Source organism: Platichthys flesus, chromosome 2, assembly GCF_949316205.1.
Source record: "Platichthys flesus chromosome 2, fPlaFle2.1, whole genome shotgun sequence".
Taxonomy (NCBI): domain Eukaryota; kingdom Metazoa; phylum Chordata; class Actinopteri; order Pleuronectiformes; family Pleuronectidae; genus Platichthys; species Platichthys flesus.
The window spans coordinates 20,362,700-20,385,862 of NC_084946.1; the positions used below are offsets into that span (position 1 = coordinate 20,362,700).

Sequence of the window (23,163 nt, forward strand, 5' to 3'; positions counted from 1 at the left end):
AGAGCGCGTCCTCCCGTGTGACTCACCACCCCCCTCCTTCCCCTCCCACCCACCCACCTCACACCACCAGCATTATCTCACTGCAGTCCCCGCCTGGTATTACGGCTCTGACTTCACACCGGCCAACTGAGGGTTCTGTTTCTACGGCAACACGCTCCCGACTCCTCCCCGTCCCCTCCCCGCCAGCCTCCATCCCTCCCTCCCTCTCTCCATCTCCTCCTCTAACCCCCTCCTCCGCCCCTTCCCGACACAGACCATGTGACTTTCGGTAAGGCTTCTCCATCCTCCCCTTTATTGGTATTAACCCTGTGCCGGCCGGGCTGCTGCCGGCGGCTCCCCGCACGCAGCAGGCTGCCTGGCTGGCTTATCGCCCCTCCGAGGTTTTCAAAGGGAAATCAGATGCATCTCAACTCTCCCTGGAAGATCAAAGCAGTGCTTGATCTAAATGTTGGATTAGCATATTTTAGAACACGGCAGAATGACTCATTCTGGTTCACTCTCCATCCGCAGGGACAAAGTTTTAAACATTGACAGTAAAGGGAAGATGCTTTTCAGAAAAGGGTGCCAGGATTTTATTCATCAGCTCACTTCACATCAAAATGTAGTAAATATTTATTCAGCCATCGTCTATACCGCTCATCCCTTGAGGGTCATGTGGAGCTGGGGCCAATCTTTATTGAGCGAGAGGTGGACTCTTCGATATTTCATTTATTTTGCCGAGCTGACAAGTAGAGACAAACATCCATACACAATCACATTAACACTTACGGGCTTTTTAAACCCGTTAGTGCTGAGGAGTGACAGAATTGGGTCCGGACTTTCTGTTTCTCTGGGGGTTTACATTCAGATTAAGATACCTTCCACATATGGAGCACATCGACCCTTATCACCTCATTATTGTATTCTTTTTCATTTTTACACACTAGCTGTCCTCTGTGTTCTTGGCTCTTTTGGATTTTCTGTGGAGTTTTCCCTCTTTACTTTAAGGGGCTGGATGGAAAAAAAGTCCACAGAAACGGAGAATGTCTGAGGACTTCAGTGCCGTCTGAAAGCAGCTTTCGAGTCTTCAATTACCCTAACTGCATGACTTCGGACGGGACATGTGCCAGTGATGGTGAATACTCCCACTGGCACACTGGTTGTGTTCTTAATAGCTGCACAAAATGTGTATTGTGGAGTCATTACATTGAGGATTTTCCAGTACTTTCAGAATAAGAGGAGAATGAAGTCATTAAATTGGGCGGCCCTGCTGTATATACTAACACATTCACCCTGTTAACATCTTTAAAGCTGACACACGTTATAACTTTCTTGTAGACATTTTTCCAGAAATTTTCCGGAGGTGGAGTGTGTGAGAATTCAAATGTCTGAATCGGTTGTGAGCCCATGTGTCAATACAGCAGGGACATGTCCAAGATCTTCACAGTGAGTGAGTGGGCGTGTTGATGACGTTTAATGTGCTGTGAACAAATTCACCAGAATGTATTCATCATGTCATCATCCTCCTGACCCCCCCCCCCGCTCTGGACATTTTCCTGCTGCTGTAAACTCGTTGACCTTGACAATCTGGAGCTGTGTTCTTCATAAAGGAAAATGCAAACTCTGGAATATGTCTTGACACATTTGACCAGATTGTTATTTAGCAGTTCATGTCTGAAAATGTTTAATGTTAGTGTTCGTCACTTGTTGTGTAGTTTATGTCTATAGACTAAAGAATGTTTATCTCTGTTGTCGAATAAGTGTCAGTCAGTTTTATACATGACGTCTTCTTCCCGCTGCTGAGTCTGTGGTGCTGTAATCCACAGAAGGTCAAAATGATGAGAGGCAATAAACACTCATCCTTTGTGGACTTTTGAAACAGGCAGACGGATCTTGGCGTCCGGCGGTGATCTCACCTGAGTGTTGCCTCATTGGCTTGAGCGTCCCAATGGGAGGTGTGTGTGTGTGTGTGTGTGTGTGGGTGTGTGTGTGTGTGTGTGTTTGTGTGTGCGTGTGTGTGCGTGTGTGTGTGTGTGTGTGTTTGTGTGTGCGTGTGTGTGCGTGTGTGTGTGTGTGTGCGTGTTTGAATGGGTGAACTTTATGAATGGAAACTCCTCTTCCTGAGCTGCAGACAGGAGGTGAGATCATCTTGTTGAAATGGAGACCCCCCCCCCCCCCCCCCCCCCCCGAAACACACACACATCCACTCACAACACCTCCCCTCACCGCCGTATCCGTAATACATGGGTGGCGCCAATCTTAACGAATCCCATCAGTTGACTGTATGGATGAAAACACAGCAGTGGCAACCTGATGGATGACAACACTGTCTCATATCAGCACCCCCCCCCCACACACACACACACACACACACACACACACACACACATGCACACACACAGGCAGGAAGGGCTCACTCGATGTTGGTGCACATTAGTACACACACACTAACACACACTCACGTTGCTTCTTTAATCAGAAATCTAAAGGAATATCTCCGCTGTTGGTTTTCAGTCAACATGGTGTCGGGTGAGAGGGCCAATTATCTTTGTGCACGTTCCCTTCAGGAACAGAGTCGAGTGGATTTGATGATTGGCCGCCTATTCACCACAGTGCGAGGGAAAGTGACAATGAGTAACACAAGGGGCTCTCAATGAGGATCCATAAATAGGCTCTCCACAGAGCCAGGAGCCGCCCTCCCCCTCAGTCTCCGTAGTCTGCACCCAACCGCACACACACACGCACACACACACACACACATACACGCACACACACCTGCTCTCTACCCTCTCCCACCTCAATCCTACTGGGACAATCTGTGACCGCTTGGCACTGGGCCGCACACAACATACTGTACACCCATACTCAGAGGCAGGTACACATGACATTCTTCTCCACATCCCTCACTGCAGGCTTCCGTTAAATCCCCTCCTACAGAAACGAGGCTTGTGGCCAAACAATGCAGCATTTTACATCAGCCATTTACACGCGGACCTCTGTGTGTGTCTGCTGTCTTCAGATTAAAGCTTTGCACCTCTAGTTTTGACAGTAAAACGCACATAGCTCAATCAGAATCCACTGTGCAGTATTATTTTTTTTTTTAAATCAATGTGAGTCCCACTGAATACCATTTTTTGAAAAAGCTGTCACTTTGTAGATTGGTAGTTTGTATCTGATAAGGAGTGGTACCCTGCGGCGTTCATTCTGCTGGAGTAACCACAACAGACGAAGGAACAGAAGCTGCGCTGGTGGACATCAGAGGCAGATCCTCGGAGGCCTGAACATCCATGATGAGGAGCTGCAGCTACGAGCACCGATAAATAAATCATGGAGAAAGTTTTTTAAGAAAAAAGATGGAAATAGAACAGAGGACGTGTGGCTCCATTCAAACTGCCTAAAGACAGAGTACAGGGAGAGGAGTCGTGTAAAATAGTCAGGATGAGAAAAGCTGCTGGTTTCATTTCCCACATTATTTTTGAATTCTATGCTAAAACCTACATGAAATTTTAATGAATCATATTTTGGCTCAAGAATTTGATAATGTCAAAAATAAACGTAGGAATTAAATGCATAATTCAATTAAATATTAACCAATGCAGCGAATGAGACCTTAATCCATGATAATTGCTATGGTTGAGCCTTTTTCCTGTGTTACTCCATGGACCACCAAACACTTGATTAAAAAGGGAAATATCTTTTGTATATTCTTGGCACGGATTCATGTGGAAGCAGATGGCGTGAGGATGACTCAAAATGAAAACATCAAAACAGAAGCAATCTATTTTTCTGGTGATTTCACCTGAGGTATCTAACTCAGATCTGTTTTCAACAGGATTTCATAAAGCAAAGCAAAGACAGAAAAGAAGGGGGGGGGAGCTGTGAGTGCTTGCGTGCTTGCAGGTCTCTCAGTTTGTCCATGCACCATAGTTGGGGTTTCCCCTGCTGTCTACAAGCGGCGCGATGAGGTCATCGTTACAGGCTTAAACATGAGCTTAATCTGGGAGTTAAGGGCTGGATTTGGATTTAGCACTCATAAAGGGTCATGTCGCTACAACCATCTCGATTCTCTGTAAATACACGGCTCAGACGCGGGATCGCCAGCTGTTCCACAAAACGCACATCTTCCTGTGTTGTCAGCCAAATGTTTTGGCTCTCGGGAGATTCTCTCATGTTTGCAGTGATTTGATGACCTCCCAGTGGGCCTGCAGAGCCAAACTCTCCATCCGTCACCATCCTGCAGGATTGCCCTGACTTGAATATGTGAGCCGGGTGATTCGGGGCAGCCTGTTTCTTTTGTGTCGTCCATTGGCTAATGGGCATGATTTGAGTGTCCATTTTCTCTTGAAATGCCAAAAAAAGAACCAGAAATGTTCAATATGATAGGAATGGTTTTTCAATTTAGTCTTAAAAGCTTGTAAAGAAAGAAATTATTGAATATTTATTTAACATTCTTTCTGACCTCCCCCGTGTCGTGCAGCAGATGTTCTATCAGTGGTTTCTGAACTGACACATTGATCTGGAAATGCGAATGTGATTGATTTGGGGGGGGGGGGGGGCTTCCTGTGTGAATCTGCCATATATGACTGTGGTGTAGTGATAACAACGTTATTGACTCATTGTGTGTATAATCAGTCTTAGTACTAGTCCCTGAATAATAAAGGGGGTTTTAAAGACTAGGTTGTAGTCAGAGCTCGACAATATGGAGTTTTGGGGGGCTATATGTTTTTTTATATATCAGCAGATTCATATACTTAAAAAAGTATTGGCAATGATTCCTCACACTACTCCACTATGTGTAGTTGTAATGAAGTTGAGACTTGACTTGTCACAGTTTAAGTTTTATCAGAAATAACAAAATAAATACAAATAAAACACGCCCATATGTATAGAACTCGAATTAAGAATACTTACCGTTTTTAGAGCCTAACATAAACATTAATGTAAATATTTACTGTATTGTTACCTCCACCGAGGAGGTAATGATTTTTACCCCTGTAGTATTAAGGGAACTGAAACCTATAAGTGTCTGAATTTTGGTGCAACTTGATTAAACGTTCGGGGGCTGTCAGGCTTTGGTGGAGTTATCCACTCTATTCAGGAATATTCTAGATTATTCCGAAAAAACAAAACTTCCCACACATCACGAGACACGAGTTAAAGTTTAGATTCATTCAGGTTAATGACAGTCGCTGAGGGAAACAAATCACGCCTTAGGAAAAGTCCCATTTAGCTGCTCGCATGTGCCAATGAGTCCTAATCTCTCTCCTGTCTCAGAGAAGTGGGTCAGCATAGATTGGAGAAGATGAAGATGAAGATGATAATAGAAAAGTGTCCTTCCCTCTCTGTGGCAGACTGTGCCGCTCACAGATTATGCACCAATCACACTCCATAGGGCCTTAATAGGGTTTGAGGGGATTTTCGTGGCGCTGTCCAGTCAAGTGGCTTCGTGCTTTGTGGATGACATCATTTTGATCAGCTCACTCACGGCTGACCAACCTCAGCCCCTCACCCCTTCATCCCTTCATCCCTTCATCCTCACCCTCCTCTCTCTCTCAGTGTAGCCTCACTGTCACACAAACACGTTTACCTGCGGCTGCCCCGTGTCTGCGCGCGTCACGGCACATCTCTCCTCCGATTGGTTGGACGCCGGCACTTGGCCACCCCCTCCCATCCTCTCCTCCATCCTCTCGTCCTCCCATCTCTCCCTCGCTCTCTCTCTCTCTGCTTCTTCTCTCTCCGCTGGGGTGTTTACTATAGGTGAGGTGGCCGTATAAACTCCTGAGTGTGCGCACATTGCATCCTCAGAGGAGAATGGAAAAGGAGGAGGTGTTATAGGAAAGAGAAGAAAAAAACCAAGGGAGCTGTGTGCGTGTTTACAGTCCGCGGGAGAGAAGACTTCAACACGGTGCTCCACGGCTGGATGAAGGAGGAAGAGGATGGTGTGGATGCTGATTTTACCGACAAAACCAGAAAAGGAATTGTCATTAGGTGGCTGTTGTTAGAATAAACCAAAGTGGAATAAGCTTTTTACATTCACCAGCGATGGACCTGCATTGAAGGTAGGAACCGTTTCATTGGCGTGATACGCAGGTAGAGACATGAGACATGGCAGCGGCTAGAATTACGCTGCGTCCTCTTCATTTTTTATTTTTAAGCGTAGAATGAAATAACATGCCGCAATGGTGTGTTTTTGCGCCACTGATGCTCTTTAACCGCGGGAGGTCCGGGGGAGACGCGACGATGCGCATAAGCACAAGCTACTACATCCACAATGCACTGGCCTGCAACGGAGCGGAGCCTGCTCCTGCAGCTCCTGCAGCTGATACCTCCCGAATAGATGGAGTGAGAGCAGCACCATTGTAGGAGACAGGATCAGTGGGACGTGGATGATGTGTGATTATTCCAGATTGCAGACACCAGATGTGTCTCAGTGGTTGGGTTTCTGTCGGTGCAGGAAACCAGGAGGAGGATTTTATCCCTTTTCACTGGGTTTAGGGTTGTGGCTGTGCTAATGAATCATCCTGGCTGTGTCTTTCCTGGAGGATTTGTTCTCATCCTGTACATTCATTGCAGATGGTCGTGCAGTTCTCTGCATCTATAGATGTACAGATGTATCACAGCATGAGGTTTAATTCACTTTCATTGTATTTGTATAGTGGCAAAAACCATCATATAATATCTCATGGGACCGAACATAAGGAAGAATATCAAACCACAAGTATAGTGGTATCATGGCATCGTCGGCTAATAGCCCATCCATCAGATGCCAGCAGAGTGACTGTAATCAGAGGTATTGTCACTGAAGGAAAGTCAATAGAATAGTCTGTAATAGCATGCAGATGCATTTAGGATGAGTAATCTAATTCATATTGACCTCCAAACTGAGTAGGACATCAACAAGAGATGAAGTAAAACCCTCACAATCACCAGATGATCAGGAAACTGAGGAGCCCCATGTTTGGGATTTGGGTTTCTTGCTCTGCAGCTATACTGTGGATTGGATTTGTGTCATTATTTCACCGAGCAGGTTAGAAACATGCCAGGTCTTCGTCCTGCTCGTCAGAGGACGAGCGGTTCGTCAAAACGCTCTGAAAGGAAACGTCGGCTTCATTCTCCGCTCAGCGTGGAGACGCTGTCGTCCTTGGAGAAACGGCGAGCCGTAAAGAGCCTCGCAGTCGTCTCTCAACATGATGCATCCATCATCTGAGCTCATCCATTTTAATGCAGCAGGGATATTGCTCCAATGTGGAATGTTAATCACCAGATGTGGCCCCGTTCTGCAGCAGGGACTTGTCATTTAACACAGCGATACAATTATAGTCCTAGTATGAGATGTAGAATTATTACATGAATGTACTTGTATGCTGTGACACTTATATATGGTTAGCTCAGGAGCAGGGTCTCATTTCATTTACCGTGCGCTTCATCGGAGGCAGTAAGGGAAGCGAAGCATTCTAAGATTTATGGTCCAGGCCGGAACCGTCTCTTTTGTCCTTTATCCACATTCTGAATCATGTCTCATGTTCTATTATTGATTTAATATCAGATATATCATGATTCTTTGGTTGTCAGCTCACACATGATAAACACATACAGGATATAACCACTTTACTCACTATGCCTGTGGTGAAGGAAGATATACCTTAATACTTTAGAATAGTTAGAAATGCTGAAAATGTTTTTATTTGATCTTTGTTCCGTGACGTTTGGCATGTTATGCTTGGAGTTATCTTTTCCACAGAGCTTCATACTCACTGAAATGCTTCCCTTCACTACAGACCACGGTCAAGTCCCAGAACACTACACAGCAATTTGACTGATACAGCGAAACAAAAAAAATACCCTCAATCAGAGGAGCTACAAAGTCTGAATGTGCATTTGATGTTAATGGTACAGAACAATCCCTCCAGTGAGTGTATCTGCCATTTCTCAGTAAGTTTTAGCTAAAGCTTCTATTTCTAGGAGGCCTAAATAATCATCTTCCAGAGATGACATCAATCTACAGGCCCACAATTCAGCTTAATCGACCTTCATGACTCTGCTGTGATTTATAATGATTTCCATCCTCTTTTTTATTCTCTCCCTCTCTTTCTGTTTTGTCTCGACAAGGCCTCCAGTTCTCTTGTTCTTCGGAGGACCATAGTCCCGTCATGGCGCTCGTTCTAGAATCTCGTGCCCCCTCTCCTTCCCTCTCTGGCTTCAACTCTCCCCTCTCTGATCCTCCGTCCTTCCGGCGGTTCAGTGCGGAAACACCATGCACCCCGGAAATGGAATTGACCCCGACTCAGTGCGTCCTGCGCAACGTCCTCTCCATTAACACCGGGTGCGAGGTGGAGCCTGTGGGCGGTGGAGGAGAGGGTCAGACTGCTGGCGGGCACAACCAGACACCGGGCGATGAGCAACAAGAGCACTTTGCCAACAGTGTCCTGAAGCTCCATGAGCACGATGGGTGTCCAGGGAGGACAGAGGGCGAGGGGCAGGAGGCGGATGGCGGCGCCCTCAGGTGCCAGGCGGACGCCGCCAGGCTCCAGTGCCAACCCAGCGGAGGAAGCGGAGGGTTTCTGGAGGGGTTGTTTGGATGTCTGCGTCCTGTCTGGACTATGATCGGCAAAGCGTACTCAACAGAGCACAAACACAACCTGGATGGTAAGTACGGCACTCAAATTTATTTCAGCACACAATACAAACACTGAATTCACACTGGGATCAGTGGTTGTGTCTAATGTTCCAATAAAAGCAGCCACTAGCTCTCGTTTAAATCCAGTCCGAGGCTTTGATATGCTAATGAAATGCTCTTATCCTGCAGTTTAATTACATTAACTAGTTGGGAGAAAAATGACTCCCACAAAGGCCACGTTGTAAACAAACACTTTCTTTGACACGAACGAGCTGCAGCCGGCGAGAGAGAGACTCCATCAAAGCTGCAAAGGGCTTATTTTCCCCTGATGGCCCCCTCCCCTCATTTTTTCTCCTGCCTGTGCCGACGCCAGCTCCCTCCCACGACTACCACCCCCCCGATGAAACTAGCTCCCCGTGACGCTGTGTTGTTTATGTCTGCTGCCACTACAATAGTGCAGAGCTCCCCCGGGACTCCTCTGCCAAATCTGCCTCATGAATTATGCATGGCCACGCTCTGACCCTGCGCCTCTCATCTCTATTAACGCAAAAACCTGACACACACTCACACACACGTGAGCATGTGCCCAAGGATGAACACACACACACACACATACATCCACATCTCCTCAAATAGAAACACTTTATATTAACAAGTTAAGTCATATAAGAGGCCAAAACACAAACTTGATAAAATAAATTCCGCGTCAGACGAATGAAGGTGGCAGTTTTATTTCTCTCCTCGTCTTTACAGCTTTCTGATATTTTATCGCCCCGTTTGACATCCACATCTCCCCTCCGCTCCCCTCCTCCTTCCACATCTCATTGTCTCCTTTCCTCTCCTTTTCATCCTTCGCTCTTATCACTCCCAGCCCATCTGCACCTTTCTGCTCCCCTCCTCTGTGCAGCATCACAGGGAGTCGCACGCGCTAAGGAGAGCCAAAAACGGATATTATGAAAGTGAAATAAATAGGGGTATATCAGCTGACTGGCTGCCTAACATGTGACAATGCCCTATTATTAAGCGTTGATTGGAAGGAACAATGTAGTAGCACAGTTAAAAGCAAGGAAAGGGTCTCGTATTTATTAATTCTGGGGGGTTTGGGGGGGGTGATATGGTAAATTCCCTTCAATTTTTCCAATCAAACAAAGCGGATAAGAAGTAAATTCTGGTGTTAACAGATCTGGTCTTTACTGTAGGAGATTTGAAGGACTCATTAGATGCAGAGCCATCAATTACTGATGGCCATTAATCATTCATATCATTCTTATTAATGTGATAAATGAGTCTGAGTCGTCTTCCTCCTGGTTTAGAACAGCAGCAGAGCAGGCTGTAAATATTCCCTGTATTAACAGTCTGTCTTTGGCCACATGGACCCCCCCAACCCGTGGGGAATCCGCCTCCCATCTCATCTCTCTCTCACACACACACACACACACACACACACACACACACACACACACACACACACACACACACACACCGGCCACCACCATCACCTCCCCTCCACCTCTCTATTCACCGTACTTCCACATTAGGCCCTTAAGTCCCCTCCCTCCTCCAACCCCCTCCTGTGCGTTGGACCCCTGTTTTGCCTCAGCACCACAATGGCACTAAGCAGGATTTAGGAGGCTGAGGAGGCTTACCCACAGGAGATTAGAGCTCCCTGTCTGTCCGCCTGCAAACCCTGAGTCTTAGGTTAAGGTGAGGTTCAACGACAGAACAAGATTTCCACTCCGGCTCAGATTTCGAGGCTTACAACAGGTCTTATTGTCACATGATGTAAAGATATGACAGCTTTTATGTGATGGTGCTTTATATCTGATGTTTAGTTATGAAGTCTTTCTTTTTCATTTCAGCAGAAAGTATGAGAAGAAATGTATGTCTCTCTTATTCAGTTAACATACAACCAAACCAAATGAAATGATCAGAAACATACCCTTCTTGGCAGAGGTGATATAGAAGAAATTATTACAACATCAATTTTGGAAATTGAAAATCTGAACCAAGACCAAGAATCTATAACCAAAACTAGCAAGGTAAACATCCTCACAATAACAACACTACCATGCTAGTGTTCAGTCATAATGTTAAGTTATCAAGTGATCATCCTTTCTTTTGCAAATTAGCTGTAAACACAAAGTACAGCTGCGGTCGAACGTCCGTAAACCAAAGTATTTGTCAAATAAAAAATTTGACCTTCAGGTTTATTTTTTTCTTGGGACCTTGAATATATTTTATAGCTGTCAAGACATTCAACTCTCCACCAGAGATGTCATCCTCATGATGCTGCTAGAGATGTCGAAGGACCATTATAGGATAAATCCTCTGGAGACAATGAAAGCTGGTACACACTAGTTGTATGGTGTATGTGTAAATGTCGAAATGTTTAAAGTGAATAAAGTAACATCTGAAGACGCATTTCTGTTGCTAACTAAAGATGTTCAGCCTAATAGCAGTAATAATCATCTCCTGCTCTTAAGATGATGATTTTGATTGATTTTTTTAATTGGCAAAATTGACATGTGATCAGTTTACACAATCCTCCCTTTGTTCGATAACGTGAATCAATATGTTACTACGCCGATAACCTCACCCACCACTTTGTCTGTATCTCCTTCCCCCATCCCAGAGGCGTGGGAGGTCCCATTCGAGGAGATATCCGACCTGCAGTGGGTCGGCAGCGGAGCTCAGGGCGCCGTCTTCCTGGGCAAACTGTACGGACAGGAAGTGGCTGTCAAGAAAGTGAGAAACATCAAGGAGACTGACATCAAGCACCTGCGTAAGCTCAAACACCCCAACATCATCACCTTCAGGTTAGTAGAAAGAATAGCTGTCTACCTAAGAAGCTTTATAAAGCTACTGTGAGTGGCTGTAACCATTTCTTCACGTTATAGCGTCAAATCTCTGAAGGCTTTTTAATCCTAACCTACTGTACACATTTGCCTCCACTCTCAGAGGTATTTGTACCCAGGCTCCATGTTACTGCATCCTCATGGAGTACTGTGCTCAGGGACAGCTGTACGAGGTGCTGAGAGCAGGCAGGAAGATCACTCCCTCCCTGCTCATGGACTGGGCCATGGGGATCGCCGGGGGCATGAACTACCTCCACCTCCACAAGATCATCCACAGAGACCTCAAGTCACCAAAGTAAGTTCTGAAGACCTGATGGGGATAGAAGGAACCAGTGGGATGCATAAATTCACCTCGACCAAAACAATCCTCTTAATAGTCTGTGCAGCTCTTATGATAGAAAAAAAAAAGAAAAAAGATACAGTTTTTGATCATCTCCACCGACTTGACTAAACTCATTGATGTCAGCACCAGAAACATGTTGGAAGAACATTATTTCCTTAGAAATTGATAACGATGTTAAAGTGGTGATTCACAGCTCAACTGGTTTGGTGGGTGACACATGTACTGATGCTTGAGTCCTACACACATAGTTTGGTTCCCACATGGACCTTTGCTGCACGTCATATCACGCAAAGGCAGAAATGCCCAGAAAATATCTTAAACAAAAAGGAAACACTGAGATCCTGGATCCCTGTAACCGGATCTGAATCATAAGTTAATGGGATCTTCCCTGGCCAACGCCACATCCCTCTAAGATTTATCTGACGACCATCCGTGGATCGGATTAAGATTGATTCACTGATTGGTCAAATTTAGATGCTATGATTAATGTGCACATTTCTATCCCCCCATAAACCCCTAACTGCTACACTACTGAGGTGTTTATTAACAATGGAGGGATGGTTATTCAATTTCTGAATTCAGCTAACCCTAACCCTAACCCTAACCCTTCATTTTTAGACATGTATGAGGTCAATCAGATAAACTGAAACTTGATGAACGTCCTCCAATGTTTCTCCAGCATGCTGATCACCTACGACGACTCAGTGAAGATCTCGGACTTCGGCACGTCCAAAGAGCTCAGCGACAAGAGCACCAAGATGTCCTTCGCTGGGACGGTGGCCTGGATGGCTCCCGAGGTCATCCGCAACGAGCCTGTCTCGGAGAAGGTGGACATTTGGTAGGTGTCCTGCTTCCTTTATGACTGCCCTGGTCGGATTGGTCAGCTCCCGTGATTTGTCTTATCTGTGGCTGAATCCACACAGAATCTCATTAGGTACAGTCGGCGGCAGTGTAGAGCACAGGATCATGTTTCCAGAAAATCTTTTCAGTATTATGTACAATATCTCATTACATGAAATTCTGTAGGGTCTCTGCCATATCTGATGGGTTGCCCTGGGTGAGGCCCTGATCTCCCCCAGCACATTCTCGCTCGCTCCCTCTCCCCATCCTGCATCCCTCCATCACTCTCGCTCTCCGTCCTGAAAGGAACGCCGGCTAATTTAATAATTGATTTGCCAGATGCTGCAGTGCTCAGGAGAGGCTGGAATAACCGTCCGGCCCTGCGGATGGTTTGGCCCAGGGCCAGCAGTGCATTAGCAGGGAAGTGAAAATGGGATTAAAAAGCTTTTGATGTAGAAAGCAAGCTACGCATGGGTGTATACTGCGCAGTTTTGTTTAAAATTGTGCGAATCAATTTGTAGTCGGCTGTGCTGGAGCAAAGTGGAGATGGAGTTTAACATGAGCACATTCAGGTGACAAATGTATATAATTTACAAAATCTTAAAGTCTTACGAAAAGTCAGTAATGTTAGATTTACTGACTAGATAAACAGTAAACTGTTTATCTATTTAAAGATATTTATCTTCAAAGATAAAAGTATTTGATGCTTACGCCTTGAGTAGTTTATTCAGTTTATAATCAGTATTATTGTAAGTTGCTCACTGGTATCAATATTCTGTAACTGTTGATTCTAGAGTTACACTCATAACAGCTCAAAGGATATATAAATACTAGTGATGTAGTATTTAATTTACAAAATCTTAAAGTCTTACGAAAAGTCAGTAATGTTAGATTTACTGACTTTTCAATAAAATCTATCCATCCATCCATCCATCCAACTATTTAGTATTTTCATATTGATGTATTCTTACTTTAAGATAACACACTGAATTAATTAGATTTCAAAATGATAACATACTGTATAGAAAAACACTAGGTACTCAATCTGGTTCTAAACTAAAAATATATTTATTCTTATTTTGTACTCATATTATGATAAATCATAAACAAGGAAATGGAGAGCATCTAAAAATAAACCTTTAAACACAACATCACACGAACCACCCGAGCTTCATGTGATGCTGCTGGCACCTTGGATATGGCACATGATCACCATGGCAACACTGAGAGTCAGCAACAACAGACTTTCCTTAGTTACCGTCCCGATGGACCTCCCCCCCCCCCCCCCCCGCTCCCCTGCAAAACAGTTCAGTGTTTCATCAATGAGACACCGCACTTTGGAAAAGTTTGGGAATCAAAATAAGGTTTCCTGGAGCTGGGATGTATTTATCACTAGGTTACAGCAGATAACAGATATTTGTAAATACGTACATATACTCAATTGGCACATCACTAGTATTTATATATCCTTTGAGCTGTTATGAGTGTAACTCTAGAATCAACAGTTGCAGAATATTGATACCAGTGAGCAACTTACAATAATACTGATTATAAACTGAATAAACTACTCAAGGCGTAAGCATCAAATACTTTTATCTTCGAAGATAAATATCTTTAAATAGATAAACAGTTTTCTTCCACCAAACATTACCGGCCCCGCTGTCTCTCATCGGTTCACTTCACATCTTTATCAGCGTGTCTGAAAGTGCAATGTGCCACACGTCTCCCTGCAGGTCGTTCGGCGTGGTGCTGTGGGAGATGCTGACCGGAGAGGTGCCCTACAAGGACGTGGACTCATCCGCCATCATCTGGGGGGTGGGCAACAACAGTCTGCAGCTGCCTGTGCCTGAAAGCTGTCCAGAGAGCTTCAAGCTGCTCCTGCGTCAGTGCTGGTGAGGAGGATGGGAGGGAGGAGGAGAGAAGGGAGGGACAGAGGAGAGGAGAGAGATGGAGGGAAGAAAAGTGAGGTGGACACAGAAAGTTGAGGCCTCATCTGTAAGATAATTTAATAGAATGAGGGGTGAGAGGGTGAAAGGGATATTTCATCAGAATCAGAATCAGAATCAGAATCAGAATTTCATAAAGAGGGAACACTTTGTATGTTGTTTTTTTCTCCCTCTTTCTGTCGGGTTCAGAATTTTCATCGTGGGTTATCTGTTTGTGTTTTATTATCTGGTGTAGTATCATAATCACGGGTTATTCGCATGTTTTTATCAGCCAATCATGTTTGGCCTGTTGTACAGTTAGTTTGGACGTTTTTTCTAATTCACATGAATCCTCCACGGATAACTGTAATCAGATAAGATGGGTCATTTTGTCGTATTTCAGGTTAGTGGCTATAGATGAAAATGAGCCTATTCATTTAACTAATTCAGTTTAATGAGCACTATCCCTATCAAATAAATGATAAGAAAATGAGAGATTACATTATTTCAGTGTCTCTGGTTAAAATAGGATTTAATCTATTCACAGGAACTGCAAACCAAGAAACAGGCCGTCTTTCCGACAGATCCTCCTACACCTGGACATCGCCTCAGCAGATATTTTATGTACTCCACAGGAAACGTACTTCCAGACTCAGGTAAGCTCCATCCGTCCCTCAACGTCTGCGCCTCAACAAGTCAACTGTGAGAGATTGTCTTTGTGTCAGTGAGGAAAAGAAGAGCGCAGGAAACACAAAGTGAAAATGTTGCACTGAAATCACTTTAAACATCAATTTAACTTAAGGGGTGTCTGGTTTTATATTAGCTTCACATAAACTTTAAGAATGTGTGTCCAAATGTATTTATGCGAGAACAAATAGAGCAGGAAATAACCATTTCATATGAATGTACATGTCAATATAAAAAAAATGTGAACACGTCTTTTTATTTCTAAATTATCTTAATTACCAAGTTCAGATCCGATCAGGTTGCTGATTTCTCTTTGTCTCATTTTTCTGCAACATTGTGAGATTGGGTGTTTCTCAACAATTTTGAATAATCCATGGATCTTGATGAAAATAATCCAGCATATGTAGTGGATTGATATTTATGAGTGTGTGAAATTTGTGAAAATTGTTTAATGATATTTTTCCTTTTAAAATTGTTTTCATTTACCAGTATATTTTTATATTACCAAAATTTGATTTGATTTATATACAACACTGCACATATTCAATATTGTATATGCTCAATATACTTCAATTAAATTGAGATCAATCACCTCTAACGTCATAGTCGCTGCCATTTAAACAGATAAATGGACAACAGACGAGGTTAGAACTGACCTCTGTGTGTTTCTCTACTAGACAACCTCCTGTCAACAACATCCAGTATCTGTAATAGTCATTTTGTTGTCAAGACGCTGCCATTTGTTACCAGTCCGCCGCGGTGGTTTCAGGCTGTGCAGAGCGCGCAGCTTGCTCGGGGGGGCCCCAGGCCTCTCGGGGGCCCAATAATAATAATACCTGTCATTTCGATCACAACAAATTATTGTTGGCTCCTTGCTCTTTGTTCCGCGTCACACACGAGTGCTGATTTGTGGTCGAAGCAAGGACCTTTCTCAAACCTCCATCACATCGAAAAATGAGAAGGACTGAGCGGCGGGGTGGGAGGGCGTGTCTCTCTGTGATTGGGTGGGGGATGGGGCCCCATGGCAAATGTGGAAGACAAGTGCAAAAAATAAACAGATGAAGGACGAGAGACTGAGAAAAGTATAATTGAGTGGTAGATAAAACCACAGATATGTCTAACGCATGCCCAACCATGAGACACAAATGGCACACAAACACACAAAATAAATGGGATTTTGTTTGGTCTCAGCTGCAGCCGCCTCCTCCTCAGGTTTTTTCCCCCGTTTTTTTTGGTGCATGATGCAAAACACAAACCTCTTTCTCTCCATCCACTTATCCTTGATCCTTTCTTTCTCCCTGTCCCCCTCCCCCCCCCCCCCCCCCCCCGCTGTCCTCCCTGGTTCCTCTCCTCTCTGCCCCATAATGGATTTTTCTTGTGACGTTGGAAAGAAGTCTTTTCTGCCAGAGTGTATTGATTGCTTTAATGGTCGGGAGCAGAGAGCAAAGAGAGAGGAAGAGAGAGAGAGAGGGAGGGAGAAAAAACGGACTGGAGACGTAGGAGAGTGCACAGAGTCCATTAGCTTAATAAGAAAAGCCTCCCTCGTGCACACACACACACACACACACATGTACGTGCACACACTCATATATCTGGCTTCCTCTGTCCCGATATGACGGGTATCAGATAACAGCTGTCGCGCCTCATCGTGAACAAGAAAATGCCCACACTGCATTTTTTGTGTGTGTGTGCGTGTGTTCTTGTCATGTCAGTCCATGTTTAGTATTGTTCCCTGTGTATTGATTACTATCTGACGGCTTAATGGCTTTTAGTCCCAAGGATACACACGAACCTCATTCTGCAAATTGAGAGCTTTTTTTTTAATACGCTGACGTGCAAGGAAATTTAATCTCAATGAAAAATATCTTTAGTTGTTCATATCGTGACATTTATTGCCACGTAGGTTTTCAACCTGGCAGGAATTTGCTTTAGTGTTTGGCACATAACAAAGAAATTGACTAAAAGAAAACAGAAAAATACAAAACTTATTATGATATATCAAATAAAGGTACAAATCTACAATATGGCATATGTGCATATATCCTCCTTATTAAAAGATACAGGAACGGATGAAAGTCCTGTATTGATCCTACATTTCCAGCTAGGGCCGCAATTTCCTGTCCAGACCCATCAGAGCCCTGAGATAAAACTAACCAAGCCCAGCCCGAACCAAAGCATTCTGTTTTTATTTTCTAATCTGACCCGAGCCTGATGTTTATCAGATTATTGTGACCTGCAGTGTAAGAAATCAAGAAGACAGCTCAGCCAAACCCGGATATTATTTTAACATTTTTGTCCGAAACCGGCTCGACCCGTTGGCACACTCTCCTCAGCTGCACAGAGAAGCACCCACCACGATGATCCTTTGCATCACATAAGTGCAGTCTATTGTTTTCTGGCTGGCTCTGGTTATTGTACTGTTTTACTGGCAGGGACAGAGGAGGCATAAACAGTGGACAATTAATCCCAGGAAAGCATCGGTAGTAGATTGTAGTAGTGGTATGTTTCTTTATATTACCAACTGTAACATAGTGGAATATTCAACCTTTGTCTGATGGACATGTTTTTTTATTTGTCTCACCAGGTGGAGTGGAGAGACGAGGTGAGGCTCCACTTTGAGCAGCTCAAATCCGAGGGGACGTGTATCCACCGGCTGGACGAGGAGCTGATCAAACGACGCAGAGAAGAACTGAGGTGAGCCCAGAAACGGGGGAACAAGGGGCACGCAAAGAGGACGGAGATCCTGGCGATACGGCTATTGAGTGTGTGCGTCTGTGTTCTTATGTCCCTCTGTTCTCTGCCTGGCTCCACACAGACATGCACTGGACATCCGGGAGCACTACGAGAGGAAGCTGGAGAGAGCCAACAATCTCTACATGGAGCTTAATGCCATCATGCTGCAGCTGGAAATCAAAGAGAAAGAACTGCTCAAGTATGAAAACACTGGGATTTAAAGGATTTTCAAAGTAATAGTCAAATCTATCAGAGGCCTTGAGCAGTTTATGGTTCTAGAGTCTCGAGAAAATTAAGCATTACAGCCCTGACATTAGGAAAAGTAGGGTTTTTAATTATTCAAATACTTTGGACTAACAGCTTTTGATCTGTGAACTTTGGTTAAGCAGCGTATTTGTTATGAAAACACATAAGTTCATCTGTGAGGCAAAGGGCCATTACATCCGGTCACACAGGGCCAGTACATGTAACAAAGTGCCCTCCTTTGCCGTGCTGAGTATCCAACGACGTCCATTAAATGAATATCGGCTTTGTGTTTACACGTCAGGAGGGAGCATTCACTGGATAAGAAGTACCCAGGCTGCTTCAAGCACCCCAGCTCCAGACAGTCAGCCTCCTCCAACTCCATGGAGAAACTGCTGAAGAGACGCAACGTACCTCAGAAACTGCCCTCATACAGCAAGAGGTGAGAGAACCGGGGCTCGTGCACCGACACAAGGCAACGCAAAGTGACACAGGGGGAAATGTAACAGAAAATAAGTCACACAAGTATTGAATAATTGAATCTACCAGTGCAGTGATTGTTCTAGAGACGCCTGTATGGCATGGATAGTTTGCTTCGCCTGTGGTGATGCAGCTTTCTTTCCAAAACTGTAAATGTGACCTGCAGTAATTGAGACGTGGTAAATAAAGGCAGAGTGCAGGAATCAATCCCACTGAACCCTGGAGCTGCAGCTGCTGCACAAAGAGCTGCTCACCTGTTCATTCAAAGTGAAGTAAATCTTTTTTCAGTGCACAGAGCCTCAACGGGGGAATCAGTTCCTGTTGCTGTTGTCGTGATCGATATCCCTCAATGATTCCCAGCCTCCTCTGCTACAGAGCGCTGCCTGTTTAATCACATGTTATCACATGTCAGATTATACCTAATTCGACACTGCACTTCCGTGGGCCCTTAACAGTGCCCATGCTAGGTGTGAAGCCGATAAGATGGACAGTTCTGGAGATATGCAAGCCGTATACAAACAGAGATCTTCTGGATTTAGATGATAGACATCAAATAGATATTTGGAATTAATTCTGTCCCTGTCTTTTCCAGGCCGGACTTGCTAAAGTCAGAGGTCATCCTCCCAAAACTGGACTCCTCCATGACCCAGGTCACGATACCCAGCAAAGGCTCTACCTCCCCTGGCCGCTCACGCAGAGGAAAGCCCCGCTACAGGAAGGCTGGAAAAGGCAGCAGTGGGGATTTGGCCCAGCTGAAAGCCACCCTCTCTTCGTCTTTGGCAATGGTCAATGTCACGTCATCCGTTCCCAGCAGCAAGCACCATCTAGACCCCAGTGCGGCCCTCAGGGGCCTGCAGCATGACCTGCTGCTCAAGAAGATGTCCTCCTCAAGCCCCGACCTCATCTCCACCACCCTGGAGGCCGAGGGCCGGAGGAAGGGGCAGGTGAGGCCCGGGCTGGACAGAGTGGGCAGCCAGAGCGCCTCAGCCGGTCTGGGGGAGAGCAGAAGGACTGATGGGGCAGAGGAGGGGACGAATGTAGGCGGAGGGCCCGACGACCAGGCGGGAACACCTCCGCGAAGTGACACGCCCAGCGAAGATGCAGCTTCTATTCCGTTCTCCAGCAGCCCCGACTCGCCGTGCGGCCGGGGAGCCGCCGCGGGGAGGACGTCTGTACTCGGGTGCGCCCGCGTTCCCCACGACAGCGAGGAGAAGGAGGAGGGAACGGTGATCACGCGCTCGCCCAGGAGTCAGCGGCTCACGCCTGCAGCGCTGCTCTACAGGGCAGCCGTGACACGCAGTCAGGTGAGACTCAGCGGCAGAAGGATTTCTGCAACACATGTTCACAAAATCATTTTGACTTGTGTCCATAAAAAGGAGCAAATTAAGCACGGAGAAGCTTTTAGAAACAATTTGATTTGTTGCCAGTTAAGAAACGTGCAGTGTCGAGCATTTTAAAAAGATTTATTAATGAAGGATAGATTAATTATTCTCAAAGCGTGCAAAGGCTGCATTTGTTTTATTACAGGCCCCAGAATGCCATTGGGGTCGTGTTGGTGTGAAGCAGGTAAACGCTGGATTTCTAACTGACTGTAAATTATCTCCACAGAGACGTGGCGTGTCGTCAGAGGAAGAAGAAGGAGAAGTGGACAGTGAGGTGGAGCTGCCGAGAAGACGGTAAGATTTAATAGAACCAGAATGACAGTCCCCACATGAAACCTCATTAAATTCACTAGTTCCTGATTTTTATTTTACATCTGCAGCAAATTGAACAAACAAACTATTCCTGGAGAAATCAGTGAATGTTGTAAAACGTCTACTTTTATAGAGTTAAAGAATGTTTGGTGACCTCTGTTACAATAATTCCCAGTTTAGCTTCTTCCAACTTCACATTCACTTAACTGCAGAATACTGGGTTTTAATATGCTTGTGGCTCTTTGTCCCTTTATTGTGAAGAACTTGTTAATCCACTTACTATGTAGGAATGTTTCATGAATGTGCCGCCTCTCTCCTGTTCCCCCCCCCTCAGGCGTCCCGTGAGCATGACCAAGTGCCAGTCCCTGTCCACGTTTAGCTCGGAGAACTTGTCGGTGTCGGACGGCGAGGAGGGAAACACCAGTGACCACTCCCACAGCGGTACGCCGGACGTGGTCAGCACCAATACCGACGAGCGTCTGGACGACAAGAGCGATGACCTGCTGTCCCAGGGCTCAGAGATTCCCGCTGACCCGTCTGACCAGCTGGGCTCCGACGGGCTGTCTGAGAAGGAAGCCATACTGCGACAAGTCAAGACCCAGCTCGCCTCCAACGACCATAACTATGAGGTAGGTGAAGTGACATTTACTATCCAAATATACAGTACTAGAATGGCACCCACTAGAGCACTAGAGCTTGACTCACATTACACACATAGATATCACCTCAGTCCCATAAATATACTAGATTTGTTTCAATAAGATCCCGAAATTATTCCCTGGGAAATCAATACTCCTGGATCCACCCTTTTGTCGGGATCTGTGCCAAAAGTTAATGGATTCTTTCTTGGAAGCGGTTTGGGAAAACCGCTTCCTTCCACCGAGTTTCAAGATAAAATCGTTTCAGTAATTTTTGCTCAATCCTCCTAAAATCTAACGTGAATACCCTCTTTGGTTGAGGTAAGAGTAAATGCATGCAGATTCAGCTAACAGACTGCTGATGGCTACTTAAGCACAGACGGATACTTCAACCTTCAATAATCTGATATTGTGGATCCATGTTGATAGATAGATAGATAGATAGATAGATAGATAGATAGATGGATAGATGGATAGATAGATAGATAGATAGATAGATAGATGGATAGATGGATAGATGGATAGATAGATAGATAGATACCTTATTAATCCTGTGGGAAATTTAGGTCATCCAGTAGCTTATACACTTATACACTTAACCGACATACATACATAAACACATATACATAGGTAGAACATTGCAGATACAGGTACATGAATGGGTCTGACCCTATGGTACAGAATGCCATGATGTGATTGTGTCAGTTTCTAGTATGAAAGTGTTCTTGTGCTGCTGGAGTGGATAGTACAAAAAGATATATATATATATAAATATAAAAACAACAAATGTATATATAAAAATAAATATATGTAAGTGGTAAAAGGTAAAAGTCTGTGCATGGGGCTAGTATAGCCAGTAAAGGGATGGACAGTGGGTTGGTATATGATGAGATGAGAAGAGTAGAGAAAAGAACCTGTTGCAGTTCTAACTCAAACTATTCACGACCAGGGTCTGTACGACGACTCCGACTGTGACAGTGCAGAGCTGGACCACTCAGGCAGCGCCGAGCCCAGCCAGCCTCCAGCCAACTGGTGAGAAAAGGACCCAACGCCTCCGCCCGCTCATCAGACTCAGGCAGGTCGGACCTCTGAAGGCCTCGATCGCCCTCCCTCCGAGAACGCTTGAGTCGGGATCAGGGACGCCGCAGAGAGTCGGGAGGTGAGGATTCGTCCACGAGCCGCGACTCCGAACAAATCCACTGGAAGAATGTGTGGGTGAGATCAAAACCCTCTGAGACACTGGAAGCTGAAACACACTCTTCTGTTTGAGATGAATGCACCGCAGGGACGTGAAAGTGAATCGGGGCAGCTCTGTCCTCCTCAGTCAAAAGAGGTTGTCGACATCAGCCACAACCACCCGGCGTCCCTTCTCATCTTCCACGTTAATTTGTATTTCTGTCTCCGTTATGAGACCAGGCGTCATATCACCACACGTTTATGAAACCCTACCAGGGCTTCTTCTGTTATATTCTACCGTTACTCGACGTCCACTGATGTTGCAACTTGCACTTCATTTATGAAATGTTCCGTGATCATCGTGTCACATCCTCTCATAACGTTATATGCACTGACTAATTTATTCTTCATTTACAGTGAATCCATTTAGTTTGTGTTGTTTTCAAAGGAGAAGTTTACATTTTTTCCATGTGTTGTTTACATTTATTTTCTTATTTATTTTGTATTTGTAAGTCGGATTATGTTGCCATTTTCTACTCTTGCGGTTTAATATGGATGTAAATATGTGACTCTGTACAATGAACAAATTTTTTAAACGTGAGATTGTATAATTTAAAGGTGCTGATGTTTCTAATTAGGAGCTATACTCTTTTGGAACCTCAAGAAGCTTATGGTAGTAGAATGTACTGTAGCTGCTGTTCATGTCCGAGCATCGAATCACAAGGGAAAAGAGAAGGAACGTGTGAACGAGGGAAGAGAAAAAGCAATATGTCTGCTCTGATACAGTATCACCGTACAACATGTGGGTCCACTCAGGGCAGACAGGCTTTTTTATACTAGTATTGCAGTGTTTTATTGTATTAAAACACATTTCTGGTTAAGAGAAATGCGTGTATGTATCATCAAAAAAGGCACGCTTGTGAGAAGCGCATTGGATATTAAGGAATGAATCA

General features: G+C 44.8%; 1 protein-coding gene across 1 annotated transcript; it reads left to right on the forward strand.

Moving 5' to 3' along the window:
- Window positions 1-5,755: 5,755 nt before the first annotated feature.
- Window positions 5,756-22,305, forward strand: LOC133968944 (mitogen-activated protein kinase kinase kinase 12-like). The gene is made up of 14 exons (XM_062405213.1): window positions 5,756-6,038; window positions 8,089-8,625; window positions 11,229-11,412; window positions 11,555-11,746; window positions 12,474-12,632; window positions 14,368-14,526; window positions 15,107-15,215; window positions 17,831-17,940; window positions 18,062-18,178; window positions 18,527-18,664; window positions 19,295-20,006; window positions 20,311-20,378; window positions 20,731-21,025; window positions 21,984-22,305. The coding sequence occupies exons 2-14, from the start codon at window positions 8,130-8,132 to the stop codon at window positions 22,068-22,070; spliced, it is 2,826 nt and encodes a 941-aa protein (XP_062261197.1). The 5' UTR covers window positions 5,756-6,038; window positions 8,089-8,129; the 3' UTR covers window positions 22,071-22,305.
- Window positions 22,306-23,163: the final 858 nt, after the last annotated feature.